This window comes from Trichomonas vaginalis, chromosome V (assembly GCF_026262505.1).
Source record: "Trichomonas vaginalis G3 chromosome V, whole genome shotgun sequence".
In the NCBI taxonomy this organism is placed as follows: Eukaryota; Parabasalia; order Trichomonadida; family Trichomonadidae; genus Trichomonas; species Trichomonas vaginalis.
Window position 1 is genome coordinate 14,629,587 of NC_067207.1, and position 15,715 is coordinate 14,645,301.

The following is a 15,715-nucleotide window of genomic DNA, read 5'->3' on the forward strand; positions in this document are numbered from 1 at the left end:
ATAACGAATGAAGCGATAGTATTTTCTGAATGCAAGTGGCTCATTCTGTAGACCTAAGTTTGTTTGTAGCTTTACTGTCCCGTATTCGTTTGGGTCTGTACTTTGCAAATAGAACAACATTTTATTCTCATTAAAATATGACTATTGCTGCATATGCGTATGAAGCTGACAGAGCTAAACGTTTATATTTTGGTCAATACTCTCTCACACTTACTGACAAATATATTGTTATCAGTGATGGAAATACCGAGAAATACATAACATGGAAGGACTATGAAAAGTTTGACCCTATTTTAACTCCATGTACTATGCCATTCATTGTAAATGGTGAAGTTGTCATGAAGAACGACACAACAGTATATAAGTCTGTATATGAAGCGTTAGAATATATGTTGAATTATAATCCCGAAAGATTTGACCCAAGCACTACACCATGTGCAATGCCATTTATTAAGGACGGTGAAATCGTAAGAGTTCCGGATTCAACGGTTTACACAGCTGTTCAAAACAGTTTACAAAACATTTTAGCGAATATCTTTAATTCAGAAACTACAGAAATAAAATTACCGTATATAACAGATGCTAAAGAAATTAAATCAAAAACGACAACATTATTTACGTCACTTAATGATTTAATGACTTATATCATTAATATTCCTGCACCAACTACAGCATTTGATCCAAACTCGACGGTTTGCAGTGTACCTTTCATAAAGTCGCAAACGGACTCTTTGAGTCCTGAAGGTCTTTCAGACCGAAGCGACCAGGGCGAAGCCCATGACAGTTCATTAATTACTTTAAGGGATTCAACAGTTAATGAATCATTAAAGGCGTCATTAATGAAAATCATTGATTTTAACTCATTCACGAATACATATAATTCATTCATTAATGTTTCATATGCTTCTAAAGAAGGTGAGCCAAAAACTATCGATAAAGCGGTGTATGAAATAAAAGCATCAACGACGAAATTGAATTCGTTAACTTTTGACGGTGATAGTTTCGTTAATGACATAACATCGGGGAAAACAATTTTAACGAAAGAATATTTAAAATCTCATGTTAGTGAGTTCGTTGAAATTGAAAAAGAAGGTGGAATTAAGTTCGATCCACTGAATTTCATTTTCAGCTTAGCGAATGCGGGTGTTAGTTTCGCTGAATGGACAACTATACAGAGTGAAATAAATGCAATATGGACGTTTTTGGGGTCAAAAGCGGGAATGGGTGAGCTTGTAAATGCTGCAAGAACATTAGGTGAAACAGGAAATTTTGTAGATGGTTTTAAAAGACTTGTTTCAAATGTTTTAACAAACACAAAGAAATTATTTAGATATACCATACATAACGGACGGATTTTCGAACAGGTAGCAACAAACCCTCCGGTTATGGCTGCGTTGATGATGGTTAGAGATATAAAACCACGTAACGACGGGAACGAAGAACATGAACAACAGAGCCCAACGGGCTCAGAGCCACATAGTGGCGAGGATACTGGTCGGGTTATTCGAGACATTAAAAACGTGTATCCTGAAGTTATTGATTTATTTAGAGGAGTTAATGATTCGATTTCAAATCATTCTATAACCCTCGATGAAGAGAATAAATTAACAGATTATATATTCGTCATTATTGCAGAATTAATGAAGAGAATAAATGAAAAAGGAATTGGTGATATCATTAATGTCAGCGATGTAATGATGAAAAGAAATTTTGACTCATTATTTACAAAACCGAAAACAGAATATAGTCTTTATGACGTAATTACCGAATTAATGAAAAAGATTAATGATAATAAGAGTTCTGGCGGAAGAGTTGAATTAGAAGTGAATGATGTTAATGAGAAATTAGCCGAAAAAGCAGATAAAAACCACGTTCATTATATAACTTCAGACGAACAGATTATAACGGACTACCATGGATATTTAACACGAAGTGATGAAGCGAAGACGGAAGACCCCAATGAAAGAAGATATAAATACATTCGTGCTAAAGGTTATGACATAAGCTGTACTGTACAGTATGACACAGGTAAAGCACCAGAAGCATTTAGTTATAACGATGAAATTTATGCCTCTACTTTCTCTGTTAATGGTGTATTAGTTGAACCAAGATTTATGTTAAGAGTTAAGGCAAAAATAACGTTTGAAGATGCTATTAAAAGTAAAGCTGACAAAGTTGAACTTGACGCAACGAACAAAGTTTTGAAATCTCATAAACACAACATCTCCGATATAAATGAACTTCAAACTTCTTTAGACAGTAAAGCTGACAAAAATCATACACATAACTCCTTCTCAACTGTTAGAGCAGACGACATAATATTGAACTATACCCTTGGTTCAAGTGCACCTTTAGAGAATCCAAGTACAAGCGTAAAAGATACACTAAACTCCTTAAATAACAAATGTATGAATATCGAAGGTCATGTCAGAAACTTTGAAACACATGAACTACCAGCAATGTTAGACAGTAAAGCCGACAAAACTTATGTGGATACAGAACTAACAAAGAAATTTTCGAAACCAGATACAATGACATTTACAACAGAAATTATAAATGGTGAACCATCAACTCCATTTGAATTTGTTAGAGGTCTTCAACCAGATACTTTTGAATTTTTCTTGGATAATTCTATTGAACTAACATTACATTATAAAAGTGGAACAAATGCAACATTTCATCCGGGAGATACATTCCAAATGGTATTTAATGACATAAGTTCTTTAGAATATGTTTATAGAGTTATGAGCATATATGATTTAATATATCCTATAGGAGCTGTTTATACGTCTATGAATCCAATAAATCCAAACACTTTATTTGGTGGTAGATGGTATGAAATAGTTGACAGTTTTCCATTCTACACTAATACGCAGTCAATGAAGATGGGAGGTTCAAAGAAAATAGGTATTGAAAACCTTCCTTCACATATGCATAGGTTCAGTGGAAGAACATCTGTGGAAGGAAACCATTCACATTCAATAACAAAAAGAGGTTATACAAATCTTGCAGCGGGTTCGGATAGACAGGGAATGAATAGATATGATATCTCAGATGACCCCAAAGATGTTAGCACAGGTATTTTTTGTTGGAACTGCAGGAAATCATACACATGTTGTAGCTGGTATTACAGACCCAGCAGGTAATGAAAAGATTATATGCCTCCTTATATAACAATGCACGCTTGGATACGAGTTGGTTAAAATCTTTAACTTTACAAAATGAGCTTGAAAGAAGTATTCGAACAACATCCATGGAGGTCATTTAAGAAGTTCAATGAAGCTGCAAAGAGTTCGGGATTTACTAACAGAGCTGAAGTGAAAAGGTTCTTTGACAAAAATGTTGTACATCAAACAAAAATAAATCCTTACGACTACTTTTTACCAATTTACTCCAACACTCCTGACGCATACCAATTTGACACTCTCATTCAAAGCAGAAAAGGAGGACATAAACCATTCCTCATCTTCATTAAATGTTAACACTCGTAAAGCATATGCGTATATAATGAGAAATAAAGGAACTCATGAAGTGTTAAGAGTTTTACAAAAGTTTGTAGCAGAACATAGCCCAAGTATTTTAACATCAGACCAAGACGGTGCATACCTCAGCAACGAAATCACAGAATTTCTCATTAAGCATAACATAACTCACTACACTACTGAAGACCATAACCATAACATACTCGGTATCATTAACCGCTTCATAAGGACTCTCAGAGATTTAAACCAAGAGCGAGACTTTACCGAAGAAACAATGAAACATTTTCTCGAAGTATATAATTCCTCAACACATTCTACAACAGGACATACACCAAATTCAATGACACAACAACAAGAAGAAAAGTATATACAAAAGAAACGAAGCCAAACACAAAATATCAGAAATTCAACACAATTTACCTCATTCCTGGTACAAAAGTTCGTGTAGTTCTTGACGACAAACCGTTGACAAAGAAACGTTTAAGGTTAAGTCGAAATTATTATATCGTAGACTCTACGCAAGGTAATGGATATCTTATAAAAGCTGCTGACGACTCCATAGCATTTTACCCTCGACATAAATTAGTCGAAAGTAGTAATGGCAAACTTGCTGAAACCATTGACGAAGCAAAGCGAGGAGTGGTTATTGAAATACTTGACTATAACACAAACGATGACACTTATAAAGTAAGATATGAAGGAGGCGTTGAAGATGTTATACCATCTAAGAACTTGAGAGAATCTAAACCAACTCATCTGGGACCATTAGAGCGGGAGTACTGGAAAGATAAAAACATGCCAGAAAGAATAAGAAAATTCTTCTAAACTTTTTCGTTGGATGTAAATCAGACAAAAATATAATTTAGGTGAAGAGACCCAAAGGGTCAGAGCCGCAAAGCGGCTAGGTGAGATTTCACCTGTTTTCTCACCTCTTTTTTCACCTCTTGAACTTTCATGAATTTTCCCGAAATAAAAATAAAACTAATTTTATTTTTATTTATTTTTTTATTTTGTATGTAAGAACAGAAATGTCAGTCGAAGCAAAAACATTCACGAACAAATCTAATGGTGAAACATTCACAAAAGGCACTTATAACGGTATTGAAGTCTTACGTAGAGACAAGGATGGTTACATTAATGCAACAAAGATGGCAAGAGAAGCGGGAAGGTTAAACCATTTAAACAGATTTCTCAATAGTACTAAAATGCAGGAAATTCTTGAGTTTTGGTTGAAAGAATACGGTCGAGCCAAAAGTGGCTCAACCTCAAAACAAGCATTTTATGAGCTTACTAAGGGCGTTATGAATGAATTCAAAGGTATTTACATACATCCTGACCTCGTTCATTTTGTTGCTGAATGGTGCTCTGTAAAGTATGCATTTTATGTCAAAGATATTATGGACTCCATAGACAAGAAAGTTCATGAGAAGTTAGATGAAGAAGAACTCGAAGATACAGTGGAGAATGCTAAACCTTTGTTCGAAGAAGAAGTTGGAAAAATGTGCGAAAAACAATTAGAACATGAACGTGAGATATATTATGGTTATAGAGATTCTCCATACGAACTAGACCAATGGGAACAAGAAGATTTAAAGAGAGAATTTAGAGAATATGAACTCGCTAAGATAGCATTTGAAGCTGCAGAAAAGAAGTTAAAAGTTTGGGGTCGTTTTGTACAAAAATATTGTGAGTAAATGAACTCATTCTATCGCATTTATTTTTATGAATTCACCAAAAATATATTATAGGTGAAGAGGTGAGATGTCACCCGTTTTCTCACCTGTTTTCTCACCCCAGTTTTTCACAAGCGTTTTACATGAATTGTACGATGTATATTTTGAAATCCTAAACAATTTCGTAGCTTCTATTTCTTCTGTCAGTATGTCAAAAGTTTTAACAATGCCGAAAGTTTCTTTATACTTCTTCTTGACGTCAGATAGAAGGAAATCGTCAGCAGTTGGATAGTTTTTGTTCAGAAATGCTAACATGTCCATTTTATTTTTCTGCTGGCTTTTCTGCTTCTTTCTTTAAGTCTGCATAGTCGTTTCGCATTCTTTCTATCTCTTTGACGGAGTAGTTATATTTCCTAATTGCTGCTTTACATTTAGAACATTGCGGATTCATTTTTGCGTTATATTCTGAAACCTTACCTGCTAAAACAACTAAGGCGTCAATGGTTTTCTTTAACTCAAAAGCAGTTGGTCTTATCTGTTCGTTCCATATTTTACCTCTTCTATCTTTATCTCTTATCTGCCATACACATTCAGCAACTAACGAAACAAAGTTATCGTAGGTCTTAAACTCCCCGGATTTATATATGTCAGAAACATTCTTATATACCATGTCGCAATCTTTGTCCATAACCTTATGGTTGCAATGAAATCCTAGAAACTCATAGTTTACCTTTCGAATGAACTTCTTTATTTCTACTGAGTCAGTTGGTTTCACTTCTATTTCATCGAATTCAGGAATAGTTAGTTTTTGATGCTGAATTTCAGGTAGTTTAGGTAAATGGTCAATAATGTCCTGCATTTCATAAAGATACTGTTCATTTGTTTCATCTTTCGCACTACAGTCTAAATTACTTGTTAAAAGTTCTTGCTTTATCTTCTGGATTTTTGTTTCGAAAGTATATGAAGAAGGAATGAAGCTTTTCATCTCTACTAACATAGATGTTGGATTCATGACTAACGAGTTTGGTGAAGTTGTTGTGGACAGAGTCCCGCCGTTCGCGGCTTGAATTGTTGTTGTGCCGATTGTTGAAATCATATCTTTACATACAAATAAAAAAATAAATAAAAATAAAACTAACGTTATTTTTCTATCTTAAGGAAATTCATGAAAATTCAAGACCCTTTGGGTCTCGCCGCTTAGCGGCTGAGGGTGAGAAATTAGGTGAAAAAAGAGGTGACATCTCACCTCTTCACCTATAATATATTTTTGGTCATTTACACTCATTTACGAAGAAGTTATGACAAAGCATTTACGAAGAAGTTATGACAAAGTCACGAGGGTGAAAAAAGAGTGAGAAAACAGGTGACATCTCACATCTCTCACTCTTCACCTAAATTATATTTTAGGTCAAAGCTTCCACGAGAGAAAAGATTCCTCATTCGCTAAGGATTCCAAAAATGAAAAAATCATTGATTTCGGCTGAGAAAAAACAGCAAAACCCTTCTTCCACGGAACAAAGAAATAAAGAAGAATAAAGAAAAATAAAGTAAATTTTTTATTTATTCCCGTGGAAGATAGAGCACTTTTATGACACTTTTTATTCACGACAAACAAGACAAATAAAGAAAATAAGAAAATACGGCGCTGTCGCGGTTCGAACCACAGACCTTGACCCCTCCATAACACCACCTTAGACCACTGTGCTACGTAGCCTGTCGACATAAGATTTTATAAATTGCATATTTGACGTAAATTTATTTCCATCTGGTCCCACTGCATAAGATATTCATACGTGTTTGTAAGACATTCATTAAACTTCTTTTCTATTGCATCTAATCTTGCGTTATTTTTTTCAATAACTTGTCTGTATTCTTCATCATCTCCAGCAGTGTTTGGGTCTTCACGTTTAAAATATTCATTGTTAACCAATTTTTTTATCTACAAATTTTATTAGTGTTTGATTCACTTCGTTATGATAACGGTCATATTCTTTCAATACGTAAGTGAAGACAAAATGCGTCGTACCTTCAATCTTAAAGCTTTAAAGAACTTTCAACACAGTTTTGAGGGTCTGTCAGTGCGTCAATGAGATATTCGAAGTCAGTCAATAATCTTTTTAAAGTCATTTCATACAGGATAAAATTTAATGTTGTGAAGAAATAGTGTTTATCTCAGAAAAAATAAAGTTAGTTTTTATTTTATTTATTTTTATCCTGTATGTAAGAACAGTAATGTCAACATTAGAGAACACAACAACTGCTATCGTTCATGAAGCCATAAATGAAGAATACGAATACATACAATATAACAAACAATTGAGACTCATTCGTTCAGTCAAAGATGATATGTATCAAATGCAAAGTATAATGAACGCTCTTCGTTCTACAAAGCAAGCATATCATTGGTTTGAAAACCAACAGGCAAAAGAACTTTTAGAAGAATTTCCTCATATGATTGCTTCCCTCGGAAAACCGAGGGAAGAGATTCCGTACGAAAATCGCAAGAATTTGGCACCTGGTTTGAAAGGTTATTATGTTCATAGACTTTTAGTAAATGCTGTAGCAATGTGGGCTTCACCTCGTTATGCTTGTTATATTTTCATGATGTTAGATGAACTATATAAAGCAGAACGTGGAGAGATGGAAAAGAAACTTCAAGCAAAAGATGAAGTCATTGAATCCAAAGACAAAAGCATACAGAAAAGAATACCACGTTCAGTACCAAAAGGAAAGGAAAAGAGTTATAAGTATATGATTTATACTGAAGAGTTGGAGAAAGAAGAAGATAGAGATATGGTTATGTTGCATTTAGTCAGAAGAAACAACAAAAGCTTTTACGACCTTGCTAAAATATATAAATCTGACAGAAACTGGTTCTATCGTGAAAACTTACCGATTTCAATGACACCGAATGAGCAAATAAAGAAATTGTCAAAAATACTCTTCCTCAAACACACTATGACATCAAAGGTTGCACAATACTTACCTTCAAAGAAGACTTAACATTACTGAAGGAAAAAATAACAGAATATTTCGATAACTTCAAAGAGGAAGAATGAAGTCACGACAACATTAACGAAGAAGTCACGACAACATTAACGAAGAGAGAATGAGGTGAAAAAACGGGTGACATCTCACCTCTTCACCAAAAATATATTTTTGGTTAAATAGCTTCAGGGTCAATTTCTTCAACCATTTCACTTCCTTCGTCAATGTCAATTGAAGCTTCTTCAACCTTTGGTAAGAACTTTTGTATAACATCTTTGTTCGTTATTGTCTTCAGAGATGAAGGATAATATTTCACATTTATTTCACCCTTCTTATATTCTTTCTGTTCGGAAAGATTTAAAGCAATACTGAAGAAGTCAATGTTGGAGTTCTTTATGACAGTATAATGAGTATCTTTGACATTCACGAAGAAACTCTTTTGTTTCAAAACTACTGCTAACTCTTGTGAAGTATAACGTTTGCGGTCAATGACAATAGCTAATGGTCTGACATACTGACCAAACTTAGATTCTTTCACAAACTTCTTGTTAAAGATAACATTAACGTTTGAAGCATTATTGAACTCATTCTTGATGGCAGTAGCGAGAGCATTGTATGAAAAGAACTTGCAATCTTGCATGTGTTTCATTAAAATAAAAATATTAAATTATTTTGAAAAATAACTTAAAAAAAATCTAATCTAATTTTTTCAAAAAATATTTTTTTATTTCCTACTAAAGATGTATCGGAAGTTGTCTAAGTTAGAACACTCGGAAATAAAACAACTTCTTACAGAAGCTAATATAGATGTTGCAAAGCATTACGCAACAAACAAAAAAGCACTCGCTGACTTCATTAAAGACTATAATGGTGCAATAAGTTATGATAGAATTCATGAGTTCATAAAGCCGCAACGCGGCGAGGACGAAGTCCATGCAAGAGCATTTCCTTTAAATGACATTGCTATTGACTTATATCATAGACGTTCAGTACCTCATGAAGTAAGAAGAGAGATGTTTGACATAACAAATGCAAACGTTGGTGAAACACGAAAGAGAGATGACACACTGAAACAACAGAGAAGAGAGATGTTTAAAAGTGCTATAGAACAAGTTCGCAAAGCTAACGATGTCATTCGTTCCATTGACGACAAACCAAAAGAAGGTGAGAGATGGTTAAAGAAAGATGAAGAGAATAGGAAGAGAAATGTGAAGTCAGGCAATAGACTCATTGACTTTAACATCGAAGCTTTAGATGAACCAAACAGAGACTACTTACACAAACATTTCGGTAAGGTTTTCATGAGACTCTTAGAGAAAATTAAAATAAACTCGCAACAGAGATGGATGGTATGTTATAAACTTGGTGGAAAGTATGAATGTTCTACGTTAAACCTCAATAATATTGGAACATTACTACATCAGCTCTTGAAGGAGAACTTTATATCAGAGATAGAAGCAAATGCTGCAGGTATTGTTGAAATGCACTATGACTTCTTCTTGACAAACATAAAGAATCTTACCGAAATAAAGATGTATGATTTAACAGAATATGAAGGCTTAACGATGTCAGATGTAAAGAAAGGCAAACCAAAAAAGAGACCATATAGAGATGAAAGCACACTGACAAATGACCAGAAAGCCATTTTGGAAGCTCTTAAGCAAACAGGAAACCCAGCACTTATAGAAAGCTTTTGGAAAGATAATGGTGAAAAGAAGTTTTATAAGAAGAGAAGCGGTCAGTTCTGGAAGTATCTTTGCACATTACCTATAAATCTTGAACGCTACCAAATCTTCAATGAACTGAACAAAAGAACTGCAACACTTATGACAGAGGACAATTGTTTCGTTTATGCTTGCATTCAGGCTGGAGTAAATGAAGAAACTATTGACCACATGAGAGAAGTCATTCGTGTTAGAGACTTTCCTCAAAGTAAAGTACAAGAAATTTCCGATTCAACAGGTATAGCATTTAATGTTACCATTGGTTATTTCAATGACTCAAGACATAATGAAATAAAGAGATACATACCAAAAGAATGAAACTGTTAGAACTATTGACTTACTTCTTGTTGAAGACCACTACATGCTAAATGAAAGATTACCAATGACAACATACTTCATTCGAAACTATATAGAAATTCTCAAAGCTTGTGGTGGAATGAACATTGAGAAACAGATGAAGATTTATACAAAGAGAGAAGATAAATATGTAGTTCGTTATGATAGAACAACACCGCTATGGGATGTTATGAAAACATTGTGGGAGTGCAAATATTTCGAACCTATTTCTTATGGAGAACTTTTCACATATACTACTGACTTATATAAACAGAACCTTGCACCATTTAAAGATTTGACATATGCTCCAAAGTATTGTGTACAACTGAAGAAGAAAGCAGAGTCAAAAGAAGTAAATAAAGCTAAATGTAAATTCATTCCTGAGCACGTTTTCTTTGCTGACTTTGAGTGTAGCACAGACGGCTTTCATAAAGCTTTTAACATCTGTTATGACAGTGAAGATGGTTCAGTGAGTGAAAGCATTTGGGGTCAAAACTGTGCAACAGAATTTTTGGAAAGACTTCCTGACAAGAGTTTAATATATTTCCACAACCTCAGTTATGACATAAACTTCATCTTAAGACACATGACAGAAGTGAAAGGAACTCCCATCATTAAAGGTTCACGAACAATGCAAATAACTGGTTTATATAAAGGACGGGCAATTATTATAAAAGACTCTTACAGTGTTATAAATAAGAAGCTTAAACTATTTCCTGCTATGTTTAACTTACAAACAGGACCGAAAGAAGTATTTCCATATAACTACTACAGCAGTGTTTTGTTAGCAAATGACAACAGAACTGGTGTCATTTCTGAAGCATGTAAGTTTATCCATGATGCAGATACATTCATGAAAAACATAGATTCCATCAAAGGTTGCAGAATAGATGAAAACCACTTCGACTTAGAAAAATATAGCACGTTTTACTGCAAACAAGATGTAAGAATTTTAAGAGAAGGTTTTGTAAAGTTCCGCAATGACTTATTGAAAGAGTTTGATTTAAACGTTTATGACTACGTTAGTATTTGTTCTATTGCTAACAAATTGTTTGAGAACAGAGTATACTTCCCGAATGGAAATCTTTATGACCTCTCAAATAAACCAAGAGAATTTATTTCGAGATGCATTCAAGGTGGAAGATGTATGTTGTCAGATAACATGAAACAAAAGAGCAAAAAGAAACTCATTGCTGACTTCGACACTGTTTCATTATATCCTTCAGCTATAGCAAGACTTTATACTTTAGAAGGTATTCCAAAAGTATTGAAGGAAGAAATGTTAAGCACAGAGTATCTCATGAGACATTTATTCGATGATGACCAAAAGGAACCCATTGGTGAAAAGTTTATGTCTGGCTTCTTTGTTCTCATTAAGATAACAGAGATTGGTATACCCAGACACTTTCATTTAATAGTTTGCGACCCTGAACTAAATCCAGAACTTAACGTTCCAAGAAGTTCAAACACTTGCTGTCTCATGTATGTTGACCATATAACATTACAAGACCTCATAAAATATCAATGTGTCAAATGTGAAGTGTTGCAAGGATACTATTACGATGGAAACAGAGATATGAGAATAAGAGATGAAGTAAAGAAGTTGTTTGAGTTAAGGTTAAAGTATAAGAAAGAAGGAAACCCCTTACAAGAAATTATAAAACTCATTCTGAACAGCATTTATGGCAAAACTATTCTATCTCCTATTGAGTCAAAAATAACCATAGTAAATGACAAAGATGCTATAAGATATGCTATAAGAAATTACAACCATATAGTGAAGTTCGAAGGTTTGGATGGTTCAGATAAAACTATTTTCAAGCTAACGAAAAGCATTTGCAGACACTTTAACTTCTGTCCACTTGGTGTTAATATTCTGTCTATGTCAAAACGTATTATGAATGAAGTATTCTGTACTGCTGAAGATATGGGTCTTCAAATCTTTTACCAGGATACCGACAGTATGCACTTATATAATGAAGACATACCAAAGCTTGCAGCAGAGTTTAAGAAGAGATATGGTCGCGAACTTATAGGAAAGAACCTTGGTCAATTTCATAGCGACTTTGCAGAAATAACACCTGGAAAACAAAGTTTAGCTTATAAAAGTATTTTCTGTGGAAAGAAGACCTACATAGACTTACTCACGAATGATTTAAATGAAGTTGCATTTCACTGCAGAATGAAAGGCGTGAAGCAAGATGTTATTGCTTTAACCGCTAATGAAATGTTTCCTGAAGCTATACAATGCTATTACAATGAAGATAAGAACATTCACATACCTGTTGGAACATATGACAAAGACTCTGAGTTCAGTTTAATGAAACTTTACAAAGCACTTTATGATGGTCAAGAGATTGCATTCGACTTATGTAAGTCATGTCAACCTTGCTTTGCTGAAAAGTTCAACTTTTCAATAACGACTAAAACAAGCTTTATTCGTAAGTTGAAGTTCTGAGGTCATGGGCTTCGCCCTTGCCGCTAGCGGCTTATTTTTGTCAGCAATGAGGTCATGAATGAGGTCATGAATGAGGTCATTCGTGATAAAAATAAAGCTAGCGTAGATTTTACAATACTGCGATGGTAGAGTTTAAGAGTTGTGCTTCAATGTAGAGACAGTCCTTGGTCTGGAGGCAAGAACACTGGACATTTATGGTCATGAGTGGAGAACATGTCTATCCAAAACTCACGATTGAAGCCAGTTAATTTATAGTATTTAGGGTTAGGAAGTGGTGAAGTTCTTGTATGACCAATGAACTCATTTTCAACGCCTTTGGCTATATTAGAGTAAAGTATTGCTTGCTTTCTATCCCAAATGCCAGGTGTTACAATCTTTGAAAATTCATTTTTCCTCGGAAGCATTGCATCATAATTGAAAACATTCTTAAAATCATCACTTGGTTCGGAGATTTGAAATCTTATACGTAATGGATTTTCTTTCTTTTTAGCGACTTCATTGAATGGTGAGAATACAATGAATTGACAGTCATGTGTTCCATCTTCATTTTCATTAAATTCATAATGAAAGTCTATAAGTTGTGGCTGACTACCTTCTTCCTTCAGTTGTGCAAGAAACTCACGTAAAGGCTGTAAAGTTTGTACTTCAATGTTGAACTTTTTCTCGAACATCTCATTAAATGAAATCATACATTGCAACAATGTTGTATCGTCTTTAAAGTATTTGTATATGTGAATGTTTTGGGCGCTTAAAGACTGTTCGTCATTTTCTATCTCGACTTGAAGTATAAAGTCAACCTTTCTGAAAGCACGTGTTATATACATAGATGTTATGCCAATGTACTTCTCTTCATTTATGTTCACAATCCAGTCTGTTGGAAACTTAAACGTTACTCTGTTCCCCTTTATTTTGACGTCAGGGTTTTCACTACTGAACGCAACAGATAAAGGTATTTGTCTATACATTTAGTTTGGATAAAAATAAACCATTTACTCTTTCTTTGCTTCAGCTTCCTTTGCTTTTTGTTCTTCCTTTGCTTTTGCTTCTTCTCTAGCTTTTTTCGCCAGCAAACGTGGGTTCTTCTGTCTTCCAGCAGCTAATGCAGCTAGTTGTTTTTCACTAAGTTTTCTCTTTGGTCTCTCTGGCTTTTGTTCTTGTTTTTGTTCCTTCAGTTCGGATAAAATTTGCTCGCGAATTTCTTTCTTCAATGCTTCAACATCTATGACCCCTTGGGTCTTGTCCATATGACTTGACTGAGTCATTTGACTGCAGATAAAAAACTAAATTAAAACTTTAACCGATGTAAAATGAGCTTGTCAAAATCAGAACGAGAGTCTATTATATTAAATGACGCCAGAGGAATACAACATCCTTTCTATTACGTAAGTCAGAGTAAAGATGGTAAAATATACGTAAGAAAAAGAAAGGTACCATTAGCGAATGCAGAAAGCGACAACATTAAGGTGTATGGCAAGGGTGAAGTCCACGAAGCCCATATAAAACCTTCTGTTCAAACTGAGCCACCAAAAGAACAAGAAGAAAAGAAGCCAGATGTACTTTCAATAACGAACCAAGAGCTTATTGCAAAGTTCGTGAATTTCATTGAAAAACAAACCGAGTCAAAGAACCCTGACCCGCCAGTGAAAGAAGTTGAGACAAAAGAGAATGTACAGTTCATTGAAAATGTCAAGAAACAACTTCCACCACGAATACCAAGAAGAAGAGTGAGAATAATGAAGTAAATAGATATTTTTATCTGAAGTAAATACATGCAGAACGAACAGTTAAACGAATTTACTCCAGCAGAGCATATTCATCAGATTCGCTCATATTTCGATATCATAGACAATGCAGTTCAAATTGGTGACACTAATAGAAAATATTCTGACGCAAAGATTCCATCACAACCTGGAACTGCTAAAGATAACACATGGGTAACATTCAATCTCTCACCTCCTGGTGAAAATATGTTGGACCTTTACAATACATTCATTACGTATAAAATGGAAGGTCAATTTATTGTAGATAAAGAAATTGGTTCAGGTTCCAATAAAACAAACCCACCAGGATTTTGGATTGGTTTCGATGACGCTTTCTATGCAGTTGCTGGATATCAAATCCTTGCAAATGGTCGTATCGTATATTCTCAAGACAACGCAAGAGAAGAAGCATATATAACTTCAAACTCACAAACTACCGAACAAATAAAGAAAGTAGATGTTTTCTCAAAGACTCGACATGAAGATGTATGGAGTCATTCGGGAACATGCAGAACAGGACAAATTGTTAGTGGTCCAATTACAGCAGGAAAATCATTTGATTTTAAGCTTCGTTTAAGAATTCCTGTTAGAAGATTCCTTCCATTAGAAGCTATTCGATTTATTCCAGCTTTTGCAGGAAACATTCAGCTTAAAGTAAAGTTCAGTAGCGACGCCTTACAATGCACATCTATATCTGTAAATGATATCATTGCTTTCAATCCAACTCTTAAAGTTGCATTTGCTTCAGATTCAAATCCACCGACAAATAAATTTGTTCCATGGAATGAACCATTCACTATGATAACGAAGGCAGTAGAAGCTAGTGGAACAGTTACTATTACAACTGTAAACCAGCAACTATTTCGAACAAAGATGGATTTTAATGAATGTTTCATTCATCCAAAGTCATTCTCTTTAGACCCTAACATTTATACAGAACTTGTAGAACATTATACAAACGAGGCTTTATGTTTTCCTGTTAAAGTTATGGATTGGATTCCTATGGACGGTTCATTCTCAAAGAATACAGATAGTTCAAGTGCAACATTTACAGCAGCTTATACGCCTATTAATGTTAAAAGTATTTGGGCACTATTTAGAAAGAAAGACAACTATTATGTTAATTTTGAGAACCCTAAGTTTAAATATCTTCAGCTTTCCATGGGAGCTTATGGAAATATGCCTGCAGAACCTGAAAAATCATATGGACCTGTATTTTATGAAATGGTTGCGAACGCTTGCAATACAAACAATGATATGATAGGATTTAATGAAGATGTTATGAGGTCATTGG

General features: G+C 34.3%; 9 protein-coding genes and 1 pseudogene across 10 annotated transcripts, besides 1 other annotated feature; 5 read left to right on the forward strand and 5 right to left on the reverse strand.

The window, feature by feature from the left end:
• Positions 1–15,715: part of a mobile genetic element that runs on past both edges of the window.
• On the reverse strand, positions 641–1,015 carry TVAGG3_0336360 (uncharacterized protein; the record flags this gene model as incomplete). Its single annotated transcript, XM_051230615.1, has 1 exon — positions 641–1,015. The coding sequence occupies one exon, from the start codon at positions 1,013–1,015 to the stop codon at positions 641–643; it is 375 nt and encodes a 124-aa protein (XP_051100345.1).
• Positions 4,511–5,176, forward strand: TVAGG3_0336370 (uncharacterized protein; the record flags this gene model as incomplete). Its single annotated transcript, XM_051230616.1, has 1 exon — positions 4,511–5,176. The coding sequence occupies one exon, from the start codon at positions 4,511–4,513 to the stop codon at positions 5,174–5,176; it is 666 nt and encodes a 221-aa protein (XP_051100346.1).
• On the reverse strand, positions 5,540–6,251 carry TVAGG3_0336380 (organellar and viral DNA polymerase type B; the record flags this gene model as incomplete). The annotated part of the gene is made up of 1 exon (XM_001290788.2): positions 5,540–6,251. A coding segment is annotated over one exon (712 nt), but the record flags the coding sequence as incomplete, so codon positions are not given.
• On the forward strand, positions 7,388–8,019 carry TVAGG3_0336390 (KilA, N-terminal/APSES-type HTH, DNA-binding family; the record flags this gene model as incomplete). Its single annotated transcript, XM_051230617.1, has 1 exon — positions 7,388–8,019. A coding segment is annotated over one exon (632 nt), but the record flags the coding sequence as incomplete, so codon positions are not given.
• TVAGG3_0336400 (uncharacterized protein) lies at positions 8,319–8,792 on the reverse strand (the record flags this gene model as incomplete). The annotated part of the gene is made up of 1 exon (XM_051230618.1): positions 8,319–8,792. The coding sequence occupies one exon, from the start codon at positions 8,790–8,792 to the stop codon at positions 8,319–8,321; it is 474 nt and encodes a 157-aa protein (XP_051100348.1).
• On the forward strand, positions 9,970–11,266 carry TVAGG3_0336410 (annotated as a pseudogene). The gene has a single exon. A coding segment is annotated over exon 1 (1,297 nt).
• TVAGG3_0336420 (uncharacterized protein) lies at positions 13,029–13,626 on the reverse strand (the record flags this gene model as incomplete). The annotated part of the gene is made up of 1 exon (XM_001579357.2): positions 13,029–13,626. A coding segment is annotated over one exon (598 nt), but the record flags the coding sequence as incomplete, so codon positions are not given.
• On the reverse strand, positions 13,651–13,905 carry TVAGG3_0336430 (uncharacterized protein; the record flags this gene model as incomplete). The annotated part of the gene is made up of 1 exon (XM_001579356.1): positions 13,651–13,905. The coding sequence occupies one exon, from the start codon at positions 13,903–13,905 to the stop codon at positions 13,651–13,653; it is 255 nt and encodes an 84-aa protein (XP_001579406.1).
• TVAGG3_0336440 (uncharacterized protein) lies at positions 13,969–14,403 on the forward strand (the record flags this gene model as incomplete). The annotated part of the gene is made up of 1 exon (XM_001579355.1): positions 13,969–14,403. The coding sequence occupies one exon, from the start codon at positions 13,969–13,971 to the stop codon at positions 14,401–14,403; it is 435 nt and encodes a 144-aa protein (XP_001579405.1).
• Positions 14,665–15,648, forward strand: TVAGG3_0336450 (uncharacterized protein; the record flags this gene model as incomplete). Its single annotated transcript, XM_051230619.1, has 1 exon — positions 14,665–15,648. A coding segment is annotated over one exon (984 nt), but the record flags the coding sequence as incomplete, so codon positions are not given.